Below are 17,960 nucleotides of genomic sequence, written 5' to 3' on the forward strand. Positions count from 1 at the left end.
TTTTAGATCTCTGCCAAGTGTGCGGAACGTCAAATACAGTTGTAATTTCACTACTAGTAGTAACTTCACAGTCACAATTGATGTTTTTAATGAATCCACCCCTTATTTTGGGGGGTGGGTACGCGTATGTCAACATTTTAATTAACTTTGCTCTCTCAAATAGTCAATAGCCAAAAGTAGTGAAGTTACTCCAAGTGTAAGAGTAAAAGTACTCGTAGTGTAGATTCACCGTTATGAATAGGGCCATGATACGCCCACAGACCGCGCGTGCTCAAATGCAAACCTCTTCACATAGAGCAGGCTTCACACGCTTTGAGGTTGAAGCGGGTTCTGTATACCTCACAGACCTAAGATGTGAGAGGGTGCCGGCTCCTCCTGCGTGCATGTGTGGGGGGTGAGGGGGGGCAAAATGGCATCTTTCAACTCTGACTGGCTATTCGCGAGCTGTTGGGAAGGTCGCTGATCTTGCCATAGAAGTGGCGTTGCTCGTGCTTCCCAGGCATCATGCCCAAGGCTAATCCTGTGGGGCCTGCTCGCAGGGTGGATTCACAAGAGGAGTTTTGGAGGCGGGCGAGGGCTGTGGTTCTTCTAAGGTGTCCCCCTGAGCCCTCAGTGCCCTGACCCAGCCCAGCCCTTGAACCCCTGAGCACCCGCAGCTAAAAGGCATCTTTCCCACTCGCATGTCTCTCTTCTCAAGAATGAATTTGCTTTTCTTCTCCCCTTTTGTTCGCTAAATAACATATGGGTTTGGGACCTTCGAACGCAGAAAGGGTTCAACCCCAGCCGCAGGAAAACAGAAGCAGGTATACCTCCCTAGTTTTGTTCAGACCAGTTTCATCAGAAATTGTATTGATTTAGATCTCATCTGAGAGCAACAATATTTACGTTAAAAGGATTATATAAAAAAAAGGAGAAATTTGGGTCCTGACCATCAAATCTTCCACAATTATTAATTTATTAAAAACTATTAAAGATTATACCAAACTAACTAATTTGGAGGGGCTCTATAAAAGTAATCAATTCAATACAATTTACATTTAAAATACAAAGGTTTTATTATTCGATTTCTAGTTTCCACCACAGCCGTCGCATTCGGACACACAGAAAATACATGTTTTAGATCTTGCTCCCCCACCCCCAGTTCAAAGATCACATATTCCGGACAAGGTTTCTGTACCAGAACAGCTTCTTTTATAATTGTTTAGAGTTAGAATACCCAATCTTAACATAAATAATATTCGTCTGGCATTATGGTCTAGAGAGATATTTAAATAACTTTGGGTTTACTTAAAAGACGTACTCTCACAATAGGCTTTAATTGTCTTTAGGAACCAACAGTGGGTAATGTCAGTAATAAAGCTTACGAGGATGACCACCTTTTTTCAAAAACAATTTAGGTTGTGCTGGTGTCCACGTCTGTAAATGGTCAATTGTGCGTTGCAATTGAGTGAGGGCAAGCCGTAGATTATTATTAAAGGTATACTTATGTCCTTTTTCATTAAAAGTTTCCTTCTTTAAATAGTCTCTTAGGGTGCCGATAGAAGCATGTAAACACTTGTAGGCCTGTCTAATTATGTTATTGCCAACTATATGGAATAAGCGCTAACAAGGGCATATTCCAGCCGGAAAGCATGGGCAGGAATTGCCTGACTTAAAGAAATTATCTTCCGAAGAAGCTTTCTTTCATACAGATTCAAAAGTGACTAATTGCAAAAGGGGATACACTCAAGGGCGTAATCAAGACTAGGAATCTTTACTCTACGGATTTCTAGAAGAGCTGTAAAATGACGCTTACCAGAAGCACTATTGTACTTATTTAAAGCACCGCTATGAGCTAATGCCCTGGTAACTATGTGTGATAGATGTGACCCATTTTCTAAGGATGAGAAAATACTGCCGAGGTATATGTACTTTTTTACAGTATCTAAAGGGGTGTCACTGCTTTTTTCCTCTAAAAGGCAGTGCCTTGGTCTCAGTAATATTTATCTTTTAAAAAATGATCCCCTGTATATTTGAATAGAGCATCTAGACTTCTTGTTGGAGGCCAATAGGAGTAAGATCAAAAACTACTACATCCGCGTGCAATAAAACATGCAGATCTTGATATAAGTAATTGGAAGAAAATTCTTAAGATTAAGAAAGTGATCGGGTCGATCACAAAGATCGATAGAGAACAAAAGAGGGGACAAGACGCAGCCCGACTTCAATCCATTCTGTGTTTAAATCTTTGGGGACAAACACTTATTCCCCCTTTGGAACTTTACACCAAGTGGACGAAAGGAGTGCTACAACTAATCTTAGTAATTTGGTGGGTATCCCCAGTCTATCCAGCTTCTTACAAATTGTTGGTATATCTACCCCATCGATGCGGGTGAAAAATCAACAATTGGGGAATATAAGATTTGGGATTTAGTCACCACATATTTATCTACGAGTGTCTGAACTGCAATATGGTCTAGTGATCAGGTCTGAATCGCGCTTGTACTTGTGGGAATCCAGTCTAATATACCCAATCCTTGCGATGTTCCAGGATCCTGGACGCAAAGCTCTTCCCGTGTCATCTAGCATAGCAGTCTGGTGATAATTGCGGAGTGAAGCTCTTTTTATGTATCAGAGCAACGATGCTCCCTGTCCCTGAATAAGGAATTTGCCCCGTAGGGTAGCAAAATGCAAAGAGGGGGGCAAGAAATGTATTCCAGATTTCATTCTTCATCACTTTTATTGGGATCCTGTCGGAGCCCATCACTGCAGAGGACCTTGCTTTGTTTTTAAGAATCTCTGTATGTTTTGCCTTTGGAGAATTTATTTGCCAATTGCTTCTGATACATTTTTTCAAAGGCATCTCGTACTGTATTATGTGTGATTTTTTTTTGCACGTTGTTGTGATGGTTGATCCATTCTGAAGGAGAGATGAGGATTGCTGAGGGGGCGTTTGCTGCCTATGAACTTTGCATATAGGCTTCCAAATGTTTTTGTGATTTCAGTTTTTTTCTTGTTCAGCCCAGTTTCTTGAAAAGAGGAAAAGGCTTTATTTCTTGTTCAAAAGTAAACAACTTTTATGACTAATATATGCAATTGATAATCAATGCCACGAACAAAAGGAACGAGTGAGGAAAGAACTTCATTTTTAGGTTTTGCCTGGCGAAAAGATGCGCTCTGCGCATCTTTTTCGCGCAGGCGAAATCCTGATGAGTTCTGTAGTGTGGCTTTGGGTCGGCCCTCGTCATTCATTGGCTGGCTCCATAAATGGAGCCTAGCCATTGGACGAGGGGCCTGTCCGTCAATGCCGGACCAGATTCGGGGGCGTTCCCGAGATTCTTTGGCTTTTGCCGACGTCACGCGACGTCAGCCGAAAGCCGGGAACGCCCCCGAATCTGGTCCGGCATTGCCAGCACCCGCCTGAAGGAGAAGGAGCCTCACTTACATGGCGTGGAGGCTTTTGCTGACCTCTAAAGCCGGTGCCCACCCGGCATTGTCCCTTTGTTTCCCCCCGGCCCCCGAAGCCGAGTTCCCCAGCCGAAGGAAGCAGCCGTCCGCCTCCAGCCAGGGCCGCGCTGGGATTGGCCCAGCCGGCCGAGCCTCCGCCGCGTCATCACTAGAGCTGCTTCCTCTGCTCTGACGCGGACACGGGCAGTCAGGTAAGTTTTCTTATTTTAAAAAAAAATTACTTTTTAACCCCCGCGCGAGTCCCCCCCTCCCCCGCCCCCAAGTCCCGGCTTTCCAACTCGGCCTCCTTGTGCTTGGAGCCGTGCCGTGGCCGCCCTGACCCGTGTGCCGCCGCTGATCGCAGCCGCCGCCACACCGTGTCCTCAGGGGCCGCCCCGCACCCTGCCTCCACCCATCTCCGAGGAGAAGTGCACCGCCCGCCTTGCAGCCCCCCACGAGCTCCCGGGACCCGAGTGAGCAGATTAGAAGGTGCGTGCCCTTGAGCGCCGCCTCCCCTTCTTGCCTGCTCCCCGGTATCCGGCCCGTGTCACAACGCCGGCAAAGTGTATTTACCCACCCCGCACCAGAGGGAATCCCCGAGGCTGCGCCACACAGAGGAGCTACCCTGTTCAAAGGACTACGGGCCGCTCTAAAGTGCACTTCCCGCATCGCCCCTGACAGCTCGCAGAGCCCCCCCACCCCTCCCTCCCCTTCCCCCCCCTAGGCCCCGCTCCAGCGCCGCATGCCGCAACCCCCGTATCAAAGGTACTGTTCTGTTGGGCTCAAGAGTGCACGTCACGGACCCGAAGGTCTGCCCCTGGTGTAATTCTTGTTAATGAATAATCGGAGCAGTCTGTTAGTGTGAAATGAGTGTATTTTACCTTCTGTCGCGTCATAACCTGGCATCTAGGGCTGTCGACCCTGCTCACTTTTATGAACACATGAAAGACCTTGTATAGCGCTACATAATCTCAAATGCCAGTAGGCGCTCTACTGCGGTCTTTGCTATTGATGTCCAGCATCGCACATAACTCGAGTCCCCGCAGAAATGCATTGAGCCCATGTAGAGTGAGCAAGAAAATGGAATAACTAATGAGTGCCCTTGGTGACCTGTTAATCAGCCAAACAGCTAGCAGGGGGGTAAAGACTATGCCCAAAGGAGGGTTTAATTTACTGAGGTAAGTACCAGGGAGGGACCTCTGGTGAAGGCACGAGCCGCTTGAAGATGTTAACCCTAGTCTGCAGTCAGCACTGGCAGTGTCCTCCCTGCACTCGCATCTGTTCTTGCACATAGGAAAGCTCACATCGGCCGTTAGGCTTGCACGTGCCCTGCCCAAGTGAAAACTGTTGCCCTTGGCCTGCCCCACGACGTTTGATAAAATGCTGTTGCGGAGGGGTTCAAGCTTGCCGGGTCCACGAAGGCTGCCTCGGCGTTCGCTCTCTCTGTGTAGTGTAAACAGAGCTGGGCCCTCGTTTGCATGCTATATGCGTATACTGCGACGAGGCGATAGCAGACTACCCACACAGATGTATCATTAATCATTACAGTCAGTCCACAACCATACAGCATATGGAGCCATTTTGTGGATTGGCAACCGGATACCCCCTACAACACAATCCACGTGCAATTGACAATCATTCATGTTTGCATAACCACAAAACACGTTTGAGCTTTGTGGTTCCCTCACTCAGACACAAAACGCATACACAAAGACTGTGAAGCGCTCCCCAAACCGTGTTTCTCTGCTTCAGTACTAGTGCTGATTGAATGGGCGGCATTTCATGGGAAAGAAAACGTGCATGTTGACTCAAAGAAACTAATTTGAGTTTGCCGGCCTTCTGGTCAAACATAACTATTTATTTTTTAGACAAAGGGCACTCTTCACACTTGACATAGGATTTGTTCCAGTCTTCCTAGGAGGCAGCATGCCCATTCTCCTGAAACGTCACCCACTGTCTTCTCTTTCCATAAAGTGGTTCACAAACAGGGAATTGCTGTGTGAGCTGACTGACAGAGCCAGCCAGATTCTGACTCATGAACCCTCTTATTCAATTAGGTTTTATTTGGTTTTTTTTTCAAATGAAACCGACTAAATTGGATTAAATGCCGTCTTTTATGGAAAATGTAGTGTAATATCAAACACGCCATCATTTGACAAGCGTGCGCAAAGCTGTTTGGGAACCATCTCTGAGGCATATATTTTCCTTTTTTTTTAAGGATGGAAAATGTTGTCAAATGATGTAAAAGTTACTAGTAATCAGTATAAAACATTTCATGTGGGTCTTTCGTTTTAACTGTACCTACAGTCACTGTCGCCAATTCTAAAATGACAGCTGGACAATATAGATCTCAGTTTTTAAGAAATATAGTACTTAGGTCATTAATTTGTCTCATTTTGTGCTGCTTCACCCTCATCAAATACCCCCCAACCTGCTTCTCATTTGCTCCCCTAGCTGTGTAGTATTTGTATTTCTTTTGTGGAGAAGGCTTGCAGTGTGTGGGGGGCTCGCAGTGTGTGGGGGGCTCGCAGTGTGTGGGGGGCCTCGCAGTGTGGGGGGCTCGCAGTGTGTGGGGGGGCTCTGTGTGGGTGTGTGTTGGGGGACCTCTGTAGGTGTTTGTGGGTGTCATGTGCGAAAGATAAAGCTAGTGGCATTGCAAATGACAATGCCATTTATTTATGTTAAAACAAAAAACATAAATAAAAATAATGTCAAGAGCATTGCCAATAGCTCAAACTTTAACAAAGGCAAAACCATTGCATTGTAAATGCTTGTTCTTTGTTTGAATGCACACTGAAGCGTGAAATCTGTCATCAGTGAAAAGTGAGTGCAGGTGATTTTGAACATTTTTCTAGAATCTGTAAGGAAACTTTCTTTGGGGCAAGAACACATTACAATCATATACAATCTGGTCCGGGAGAGGTATCTTGGGAGTATCATTGCTGTAGAATCACCGATACGCCAGGGGACCGGAAAAGCTATATTCCTTAGAAAATAAGCAGTCTCTCCTGGTTCCTTTAGAGCCGGTCGCAATGGCCTCAGGACCACGGGAGCACAGCTGCATCATCGTTACCAAAGCCGATCAGGCCCGATGTAGAGCAGATACATCAGCGGGCGGCGTGCGTCATGCTGTCCTCACGGTCAGGAGCAGGCAGCTTGCAGAGGCACTTCTGGGACATCTGGGCCAATCACGGAGTGGATCTCAAGTGTCTCGACATCCCTCAACGGGTGCGTGCTTCCTGGGCAGTTGGAGTTCGGAATGGACTCTTTAGCTCGCTGTATGCCGCAGGGGTCCGGTACCCAGGGTATTGGTATGGCATGTCTCCGGGAGGTCCTGCTGTCTTCACACTTGGTGGGAGGACAGATCTGACCCTCTGGAGCTGATGTACTTCGGCTGCTGCGTCAGAGTTGCAGAGGAGCAGCAAGTCAAAAAATCAGATTTCGTGACTTTGGGGCCTGCGGTCTGCAGGGTAGAGGTATCTTGACTCCAAGGGAGTTCTTTGGCGATTTGTAGAAGGCTGGGGGAGTCCACGATTCTTGAAGGCCTCACATATGCACAACGAGACAGCACACTGTGATTGGCGAGTCCTTTAGGCAGCAGGCAGGGTTTGGCGGCTGAATTGTACAGCAGGGCTTCAGTTCTTGGGTCAGCAGCTCTTCTGTCTCTGTATCTTCTTTGTGTTCGTAGAATCGAAGTTGCAAGGTCCAGGGATGCCACCAAAATACAACATTTAGGGACGTTAAATGGAGTGACAGGTAGTAGCCAATGGGCCACTTCCTGTGGGAAGAAGCACTACCCTAACCCTGGTAGACTAATTCCTGCCATCTGAAAATGGAGGAATTGGAAAAGTTGTGCTCCCAGCACCTGCCTCACCTTAGGGGTGGTGCAGGCTGAATGTGGGCACACCTCCTCATCTAACTAACTTTCCCACCTGTCCTCCTGCCAAATGTGGAGCAGGACAGGGGGGTTTGGCATCCTCCACTGTCTGGAGATGCCTGGGTTGCATTTCAAAGGCGGCATCGCCTTTGAAGCTCCCCATTCATGAAGGCCATCCTGGAGGAGGTGTGAAGCACCCAGAGCAGCCTTTGTTCCTGGCCTCTGAGAGTGCTGGCCCTCGCCCCAGGAGGCCAGAAGCAGGTCTGGTGGTGGTGGTGGCTGGCTAGGACTAGTCTGAGACCACACCAGTGCTAGGTAGGTTTTCAAGGGGCCCTCTAAGGTGTCCTCTGTCTGCATTCATTAATAAATCCAACACTGACATCAGTGAGGATTTATTACGGCGAGATGCCGGCATACAAGGAACCGCCCTGAACTGTATCCGCTCGTTCCTCACCGGAAGAAGCCAGAGGATCAGGCTATCGCCCTTCCTCTCCGCCCCTACGAAAGTCACCTGCGGAGTCCCACCATGGTCATCTCTAAGCACAACCCTCTTCAACATCTACATGGCCCCCTTGTAGCCTCCGTCCGAAAACACGGCCTCCTCTTTATATTCTACGCCGATAATACCCAGCTGATCCTCTACCTCACCAGAGACCCCACCACCGCAAAGCTTAACTCCAGAGAGGAATGCAAGAAGTCGCAGTCTGGATGACCAACAGCTGCCTGAAGCTCACCGCTGAGAAGACAAGTCCTTGTCCTTGGAACCACCCCTTCAGCATTGGACAACACCTGGTGGCCCATCGCCCTCTGAAGCCCCCACGCCCCCCTCAGACCATGGCAAAAACCATGGCATCGTACTCGACTCTTCCCATACCATGAACTGACAGGTCAACGCCGTCACCTCCAGCTGTTTCAACATCCTCCGCAAGACCTTCAAATGGATCCCCACCGAGTCAAGGAAGACGTCCACCCACGCACTCATCACCAGCAGACTGGACTATGGCAAAGCACTCTACACCGTCCCTACTCCGCAAACTCCAAACAGTACAGAACACCGCGGCCAGACTCGTCCTCGGCATCCCCGGCACGAACACATCAGCCAACACCTGTGGAGACTCTACTGGCTCCCCGTGGAGAAGTCACCTTCAAAAGCCTTACTCACGCCTACTATGCCTCCACAACAACAGAGCAAAATACCTCAACGACAGAATAAACTTCCACGTACCCAAAAGAAACCTACGATCATTCAACCCCATCTCTCTGAAGCACTAGACATACCGCAGCAGGCTGGGGCTTTTCACTACACACCCCTCCTCTCTGGAGCACTAGACCTGCCGCAGGGGGCTCGCGGTTTGCACTACATGTACGTATAGCTGTGATTCACTGAGCCACAAACCTGAAACCGAGACTCTGCTGAAAGCAGCTGATGCAGAATAGATGAAGCAGCATCAAGATGCACATTTAATCCCCTCCACTGCCATTCATGAGCTCGGCCTTTTACTTTGGGAACCTCCCAAAGGGGCGGGATTTGCTCCCACTGCACCTGCCTCGCCTGATGCTTCCACCTGGGCACCCTGCGTCTGGATCTTTAGTCCCAGAAATATCAAATGTTTCTTTATAATAATATTTTATAAGATGTTGATGCATAATTTGGCTGAAGAGTTTTGTCTCCTAAAAATAATATTTACAACTTGGACCCTCCTCTGTGAGGCCAGGCTGTTGGAGTGCTTCGCTTTGTGGGAGCCTGGCTCAATGGAGGGACCTGGCTAGGATTGTGGGGAAGGGGGTGGAGTTTGTGCTGGTGTTGGCGGTGTCCTGTTGGTGTTGTGGGGGGGTCCTGACTGTGTGGAGGGTTAGGAACCTGACTGGGTGGAGGGGCCTGGCTGTGTTTGGGGGAGGGGCCTGGCTGTGTTTGGGGGAGGGACCTGGCTGTGTTTGGGGGAGGGACCTGACTGTGAAGGGGGAGGGAACTGACTGTGAAGGGGAAGGGACCTGGCTGTGTATGGGGGATGGACCTGGCTGTGTTTGGGGGAGGGAACTGGCTGTGTTTGGTCGAGGGGCCTGGCTGTGTTTGGGAGGGACCTGGCTGTGTTTGGTGGAGGGGCCTGGCTGTGTTTGGGGGAGGGACCTGGCTGTGTTTGGTGGAGGGGCCTGGCTGTGTTTGGTGGAGGGGCCTGGCTGTGTTTGGTGGAGGGGCCTGGCTGTGTTTGGTGGAGGGGCCTGGCTGTGTTTGGTGGAGGGGCCTGGCTGTGTTTGGTGGAGGGGCCTGGCTGTGTTTGGGGAGGGACCTGGCTCTGTTTGGGGGAAGGACCTGGCTCTGTTTGGGGGAGGGACCTGACTGTGAAGGGGGAGGGAACTGACTGTGAAGGGGGAGGGACCTGGCTGTGTTTGGGGGAAGGACCTGGCTGTGTTTGGGGGAGGGAACTGGCTGTGTTTGGTCGAGGGGCCTGGCTGTGTTTGGGAGGGACCTGGCTGTGTTTGGTGGAGGGGCCTGGCTGTGTTTGGGGGAGGGACCTGGCTGTGTTTGGTGGAGGGGCCTGGCTGTGTTTGGTGGAGGGGCCTGGCTGTGTTTGGTGGAGGGACCTGGCTGTGTTTGGTGGAGGGGCCTGGCTGTGTTTGGTGGAGGGGCCTGGCTGTGTTTGGTGGAGGGACCTGGCTGTGTTTGGTGGAGGGGCCTGGCTGTGTTTGGTGGAGGGGCCTGGCTGTGTTTGGTGGAGGGGCCTGGCTGTGTTTGGTGGAGGGGCCTGGCTGTGTTTGGTGGAGGGGCCTGGCTGTGTTTGGTGGAGGGACCTGGCTGTGTTTGGGGGAGGGACCTGGCTGTGTTTGGTGGAGGGGCCTGGCTGTGTTTGGTGGAGGGGCCTGGCTGTGTTTGGGGAGGGACCTGGCTCTGTTTGGGGGAAGGACCTGGCTCTGTTTGGGGGAGGGACCTGACTGTGAAGGGTGAGGGAACTGACTGTGAAGGGGGAGGGACCTGGCTGTGTTTGGGGGAGGGACCTGGCTGTGTTTGGGGGAGGGAACTGGCTGTGTTTGGTCGAGGGACCTGGCTGTGTTTGGTCGAGGGACCTGGCTGTGTTTGGTGGAGGGGCCTGGCTGTGTTTGGGGGAGGGACCTGGCTGTGTTTGGTGGAGGGGCCTGGCTGTGTTTGGTGGAGGGGCCTGGCTGTGTTTGGTGGAGGGACCTGGCTGTGTTTGGTGGAGGGGCCTGGCTGTGTTTGGTGGAGGGGCCTGGCTGTGTTTGGTGGAGGGACCTGGCTGTGTTTGGTGGAGGGGCCTGGCTGTGTTTGGGGGAGGGACCTGGCTGTGTTTGGTGGAGGGGCCTGGCTGTGTTTGGTGGAGGGGCCTGGCTGTGTTTGGTGGAGGGGCCTGGCTTTGTTTGGTGGAGGGGCCTGGCTTTGTTTGGTGGAGGGGCCTGGCTGTGTTTGGTGGAGGGGCCTGGCTGTGTTTGGTGGAGGGGCCTGGCTGTGTTTGGTGGAGGGGCCTGGCTGTGTTTGGTGGAGGGGCCTGGCTGTGTTTGGTGGAGGGGCCTGGCTGTGTTTGGTGGAGGGGCCTGGCTGTGTTTGGGGAGGGACCTGGCTCTGTTTGGGGGAAGGACCTGGCTCTGTTTGGGGGAGGGACCTGACTGTGAAGGGTGAGGGAACTGACTGTGAAGGGGGAGGGACCTGGCTGTGTTTGGGGGAGGGACCTGGCTGTGTTTGGGGGAGGGACCTGGCTGTGTTTGGGGGAGGGAACTGGCTGTGTTTGGTCGAGGGGCCTGGCTGTGTTTGGTGGAGGGGCCTGGCTGTGTTTGGGAGGGACCTGGCTGTGTTTGGGGGAGGGACCTGGCTGTGTTTGGGGGAGGGGAGGGACCTGGCTGTGTTTGGTCGAGGGGCCTGGCTGTGTTTGGGAGGGACCTGGCTCTGTTTGGGGGAGGGACCTGGCTGTGTTTGGGGGAGGGACCTGGCTGTGTTTGGGGGAGGGACCTGGTTGTGTTTGGGGGAGGAAACTGGCTGTGTTTGGTGGAGGGGCCTGGCTCTGTTTGGGGGAGGGACCTGGCCCTGTTTGGGGGAGGGGCCTGGCTGTGTTTGGTGGAGGGACCTGACTGTGAAGGGGGAGGGAACTGACTGTGAAGGGGGAGGGACCTAACTGTGTTTGGGGGAGGGACCTGGCTGTGTTTGGGGGAGGGACCTGGCTCTGTTTGGGGAGGGACCTGGCTCTGTTTGGGGGAGAGACCTGGCTCTGTTTGGGGGAGGGACCTGGCTGTGTTTGGTGGAGGGACCTGGCTGTGTTTGGGGGAGGGACCTGGTTGTGTTTGGGGGAGGAAACTGGCTGTGTTTGGTGGAGGGGCCTGGCCCTGTTTGGGGGAGGGACCTGGCCCTGTTTGGGGGAGGGGCCTGGCTGTGTTTGGTGGAGGGACCTGACTGTGAAGGGGGAGGGAACTGACTGTGAAGGGGGAGGGACCTAACTGTGTTTGGGGGAGGGACCTGGCTGTGTTTGGGGGAGGGACCTGGCTCTGTTTGGGGAGGGACCTGGCTCTGTTTGGGGGAGAGACCTGGCTCTGTTTGGGGGAGGGACCTGGCTGTGTTTGGGGGAGGGACCTGGCTGTGTTTGGGGGAGAGACCTGGCTGTGTTTGGGGGAGGGACCTGGCTGTGTTTGGGGGAGGGACCTGGCTGTGTTTGGGGGAGGGAACTGGCTCTGTTTGGGGGAGGGGCCTGGCTGTGTGAAGGGGGAGAAACTTGACTGGAGGGGAAGGGATCTGAATCAGTTGGCGGGGGGGTGCTGATGGTGTGAGAAGGTTCCGGCCGAAAGAAGCATTATGCTGATAACAGTGCTTTGCTTTAAGCTGAAGGAAATAAGCGGCAGTAAGCCACTCTGTAATGGGCCATCGCTGGCATCTTTTTTTGTTAGGTCTCGCGCCTGCGATGCATATGGCGAAGCCATATGCGCATCGCGCAGGCGCGATACTATAGTTGCCGAGTCTGCTTCCCAGGAGACTGGCACGCGCACGCTCAGGAAAGCGATCGGAGCCGGCCGCGCGCGCGCGTTCCCAATCTCCTGTCTCTCTGGGAAGCACACAAGCAAGCCCCGCCAAGGCACGCGCGCCACTTCACCGTGCCTTCAAGTGAGCAGGCTAATGCCCCCAGACAGGGTGAATTTTACAGCGGAATGCTGCGTCGGAGCCTTTACACTTGTGGGAGAATCGTGCGCTGATTCACAGTGAGCCCGTTCCCTTGGGATGAGCATGAACGTGTTATTATTTTTACGGCGTGGTTCCGAAGAGCTGTTCCTGCACCCGTACAGTCACCACTAGATTTGGTCACACTGCAACACAATTAAGATTTATCCAACATCAGCGCCGACTCACTTTTCGGTTACAGTTGCTTTCCATTATTGGCAGTCAATTACATAGCACTGCATGCCCCGCTGTCGGTTTCTAGGAGTATATATATTATCTGATTTGTTATGGCCTAATTAAAGTGTTGAGGATGAATGGCATAGAGTCAGTCTCTGTTCTCCCCCTTTTTTTCTACAGGCACATTATATAATTCATGCAGATGTATTTTCAGGGACATATTTCTAAGTAGATACGGCGGCACGAGTGAAGCATAAACGCTGTCACGTTTGAAGGTTATTGTGTTTGGTTGTTATCACCTCTGTTGCAAACATAGCAAATAAAGGATCTTAGAAATGTTAAAATCACTTACATCCAAAGTGTTACTTATTTTTTATCACAATGAAAATGGTGCATAAAATGTGCTGCATTTTCTTGCGAACATGGCAGTACCAAAAGAAATGCTCTCCAGAGTATGTTTGAATATGATGGCAATTAACTCTTTATCGGCGTTCCGGTGGAATACTAAGAGTGGTCCAAAGAGAGCAGGGTGGTTTCTTTCTCTCGGTAGATATAAGTTCAAGACAGAAAAATCGTATTGGTCAAAATAGACAGAATTGGGCCGCATTAATAAGAAAGCCCTACACGAAAGTAGAGTAGAGAGGAAGCTCAGAGAACAGGGCGCCTACTGCAGAGATGTGTGTAAACTGCACATCTAATGTTTAATTATCATAAAGGAGAACAATCATTCAGAATTGTGACTGACAAAGCATTTCCTCCCACTGTAAACTGTGGCTGTTCTTTGGTCAGTAGGCATAGTAGTCTCTCCTTAGTACTAACTTGTCTCATTTTGTAGCCTCCCATGGTCACACCCCCTGTTACGTGTGTTGGTACTTGGTAGGCTTTAATTACAGCCTCCAAACACTAGTTTCTCAAATAGCTTTGTGGCCACTCGCTCTCCTAATGCTTTTTTTAAAAAAAATTATACCACGGGCGCTGAACGCATTTGCCATGCAGTAGGTCTCGAATTTGCGAGAGTTTAAGCTATTGCCATTGTAAATGACAATGACTTTTACTTCTGTTTTAAAAACAACACATAAATAAAAGGCATTGTCATTTACAATGCCAATAGCACAAACTCTCATAAATGCGAGACCTATTGCATTGCAAATGCTTGTTATTTATGTCCTAGCTGGGAGTAGACTCCAGATATACTTCAAAACCTCCACCCCATTTTTAATAATCACACTGTGGATGCTTTTACACGTTAGTACGGCCTCCCTGGCCAGAATAGTATGTTTGACAATCATATATTTGCGTTATTATAATCGTAACAAACTTAACTGCAGTACAGTTAAAGTGGGGGTGGTCCGTTTATTTTCTCCCCGGAGTGGGGGTGCCATTAAAAGTTTGAAGTAAATAAACAGAGAGGGCCCCTGAAACAGATTAATAAGAGAGCAAGAGAATTACAATAGCCAACAACCAGTACAGCTTCCCTATTTATAATTTTCAAAGGGTAGTATATCCACATATTTACATGTCCCAAAGACCAGTAAATAAGACATATGAAACTGAAATTATCATAAAGGTCATAAAAGTGTACATCAATAATTATGGAGCCCCATACTCAGAATCAGTAGAACGATAGACAATGTGTAATTACAAACTTCAAAACAGAACACAAACATAGAACAATAAATCACGGTACATACACAAATCACAAAGCAAGAGGCAATATCATACACAAAATATACAATTCAAATATTCTCAAAAATACAGGTAATGCGCCGACGCGCGTTTTATGCCAATTCCTTCATCAGGGTGCTATAAAAACATGTAGGGTAGTGGCCAGCAGTCATCCTGGATACAAATATTGTTCCTCAATGTACAACATACGTTGGGTAGAAGTGATGTCATCTGTCGTAAAGACAGCCTCATCGTTGCCTTGATTTATTAGTCAGCAAAAGGAGGAGCCGAGTATTCCGAGCTCCCCTCCTGCTATTAAGCAGCTCCTTATTCCAGGCTGCGTGAGTTGCCTTATTGTCCTATTGCCACTTAACTTCCCCCATGTTGTAGCCTGTACTGCGCTACCTGAATTTTCGCTATGGTGGCTTTCTTATATGCTCCGTCCATCACCACCCCCTTTTGTACCGCTTTTGGCCGCCATAAGTGTGGCAGGGTATGCTCAGACGTGAGTCCCTTGCTCACTTTGCCACTGGAGTCAAGCAAGCCGGGCTGAAGACGGCTGTAATGCCAGAAACCGGTCCTCGGAAGCTTGATTCCGGTCCAGGGAAGACATGGCTTGGCAGTTCGGGCTGGACTGTTCCCATGAGGCACAGGCTCAGACTGATTTGCATATAGCCATGTCTGAACTGGAGTGGCAGAGTGGGCTAAAGAACGGTGATGGATCAAACCCAGATCTTTTGACTGGGTGTGAGTGTTTGATTGGTTCAGATGCTCTGTCCATCACCACCCCCTTTTGTACCACTTGATTTATTAGTCAGCAAAAGGAGGAGCAGAGTATTCCGAGCTCCCCTCCTGTTATTAAGCAGCTCCTTATTCCAGGCTGCGTGAGTTGCCTTATTGTCCTATTGCCACTTAACTTCCCCCATGTCGTAGTCTGTACTGCGCTACCTGAATTTTCGCTATGGTGGCTTTCTTATATTGGTATCGCATACCGCGGACCCCTTCCCATTTTGCTGTTCGACTATAAGGTATAGCTATCTTTAGCATCTCGTCAACTGGGGAGAGGCGCCATCTACATTGACCTGTAACAGCGACATCATTTTCTGTCATCAGATGACATCACTTCTACCCAACATATGCAGTATGTATATTTATTGAGCCCCTCTTATTGTACATTGAGGAACAATATTTGTATCCAGGATGGCTGCTGGCCACCACCCTACATGTTTTTACAGCGCCCTGATGAAGGAATTGGCATAAAATCTCTCACCTCTAAAACACGCATCAGCGCATTACCTGTGTTTTTGTGAATATTTGTATTGTATATTTTGTGTATGATATTGTCTCTTGCTTTGTGATTTCTGTATGTACCTGAGTTATTGTTATATGTTTGTGTTCTGTTTTGAAGTTTGTAATTACACGTTGTCTATTGGTCTACTGATTGTGATTATGGAGCTCCATAATTATTGATGTACACTTTTATGACCTCAATAATAATTTCACTTCCTTGTGTGTTATTAATGTTGTGTGTTATTAATGTCGTATATTACATTAGAACATTTAATAAACTTTACATTTTAGAAAATACTACTGGTCTTTGGGACATGTAAATTTGTGGATATACTAACCTTTGACAATTATAAATAGGAAAACTACTTGTTGTTGGCCATTAAAAGTGAAGACCAGCGCTCTAGAGGTAGCTGTTAATGTAGGTAGACGTCGCACTGCGCTTTCGCCTTCTGATCTGAGGTTTGTTTTCCCCACAGCGGTGCTTCGAGGCGTCACCACCAAAGATGTCTACAAGGAGTTTGACCTGGATGTGGAAGACTGAGGAGCTGTCGCCGGAGAGGTCGTCCTTCGTGATGCGGGTTGCCATGGCGAGCCGGACCACAGCCATCTGTGCTGGGTCCTGGGGGCGGGGCAGATGGCGGGGCTGGTATGCAATAAGAGTTTGTTTTAGGCTCATATGATCTCTGGTGTTCGTACTGTGTGCCTGAGCTCTAGCACCTGAATGGCCTTTGACCCCTCTGAATATCTAGGATTAGGACAATGCTTTCTGATGACCGGTACTAAAAACGGCATCTGACCAGCCAGAACATCTCGGTCAGGATCCTGCTGCTTGACCTCTGCCCTGTGACCCACACGAGCACACAAAGCTAGTGGCAGGATGCCTGACCTCTGACACTGCAAACATCCTTTGCCCCCTATACGTCTCTGTAGCTACCACCTTGTGGTCAGACTTTAGAAAGAATCTTGGCTTCAGTACCACTTTGGAGCCTTTGGTTGCTGTGTTTACCTCCCGCTTTGTCCCACTTTGTCATCTGAAGGATGTTCTAGTGGCTCATGTTTGTCCCCAGGTCAATCGTGCTGAAAGCCTCTTACTCTCTGTTTTGGGACTGGGAGTACCAAGCATCAGAGCCAGGTCATGCCGCCCTGTGACCTTCTGTTTGAAGGGGGTCCTGGGGTCAGAGCCAGGTGATGCTGGGAAATAAGTCTCACGTTCTCCATGGGTCTGTAGCACCTGTAACCATCCTGTGGGTAGATCTAGCTCCTCGCTTTCTGGGAGTGCGGGCCTCGTCATCCTATCCTCTGATGACCCATCTCTCCGTCTCCATCAGAGGGGTCCCCAATGGTCAGCCTGCATCAAGCCATCCAGTCCTGCGGCAGATACATCACCACTTCACAGTCGAGGAGATCCCTGGGGTCAGTGCCGTGCGGTCCCATCCTGTGACAGATCTGCCTCTGCTTCCCTATGTATGTTTGGGCCTAGAGTCAAGGAGATCAGTCTGACTTCACTCCATCCTGTGCCAGAGACATCTCTGCGTCTCCATGAAAGAGTCTGTGGGGTCAGTGCCACCTTACCGCACACTGGCAGACTTGTCTCTTCGCTAGCCTAGAGTGGGTAGCCTTTGCCAGCTCAGAGTAATGAAGGGGAGATTTGCCTCATCCATGACCCTGGGGACTGGTGCTAATAGTGGAAGCCCTCTCACCTGCCGGCTCAACTTGATAGGCCTTGCAGGGCTGAGGAAAACATGCAGAATTGAGTTTAAAACAATGTGCTTCTGGCTTGTTTGTGACTTCTTTCAGAGCTGTGACTGCTAGCTACTGCTCATTTCATCTGAGAGTTTCAAAACACTTAAAACAATTTTCAATAAAGACACAATGAATGATCGTCCTTGATGTGGGCAGATTTTTTTATTTCTTTGGACCGCTCTTCGATCGTCTTTTCATCCCACTTTGTATGCATTTGTATTGCTATCGCGCAGTTCTGACCTTCACCAGCCTGCTGGAGTCATTGAAATGCATGTGTGAGTAAGGGTGTTTGTGTGATGGTAAGGGTGTTGGTAAGAATGGTAGTGCCATGGTAAGGGTGTTGTGATGGTTTGGTTAGGGTGTTGGTGTGGTTGTAAGGATGTTGGTGCGATGGTGAGGGGGTTTGTGCGATGATGAGGATGTTGGTGCGATGGTAAGGGTTTTGGTGCGATGGTAGGGGTGTTGGTGTGATGGTAAGGGTGTTGGTGAGATGGAAAGGGTGTTGGTGAGATGGAAAGGGTGTTGGTGCGATGGTAAGGGTGTTGGTGCGATGGTAAGGGTGTTGGTGTGATGGTAAGGATGCTGGTGTGATGTTTAGTATGTTGGTGTGATAAGGGTGTTGGTGTAATG

General features: G+C 49.8%; 1 protein-coding gene across 1 annotated transcript in view; it reads left to right on the forward strand.

The window, feature by feature from the left end:
- LOC144761115 (DNA repair protein SWI5 homolog) overlaps positions 1-17,472 on the forward strand; it is a 57,624-nt gene extending 40,152 nt beyond the window's left edge. Inside the window, exon 5 of the mRNA XM_078646573.1 lies at positions 16,064-17,472. Within this exon, the coding sequence (XP_078502699.1) occupies positions 16,064-16,128 (65 nt within the window). The 3' untranslated portion in view covers positions 16,129-17,472. The remainder of the gene's footprint in view (positions 1-16,063) is intronic.
- The last annotated feature ends 488 nt before the right edge of the window (positions 17,473-17,960 follow it).

Source organism: Lissotriton helveticus, chromosome 5_2 (genome assembly GCF_964261635.1).
Source record: "Lissotriton helveticus chromosome 5_2, aLisHel1.1, whole genome shotgun sequence".
Lineage (NCBI taxonomy): Eukaryota > Metazoa > Chordata > Amphibia > Caudata > Salamandridae > Lissotriton > Lissotriton helveticus.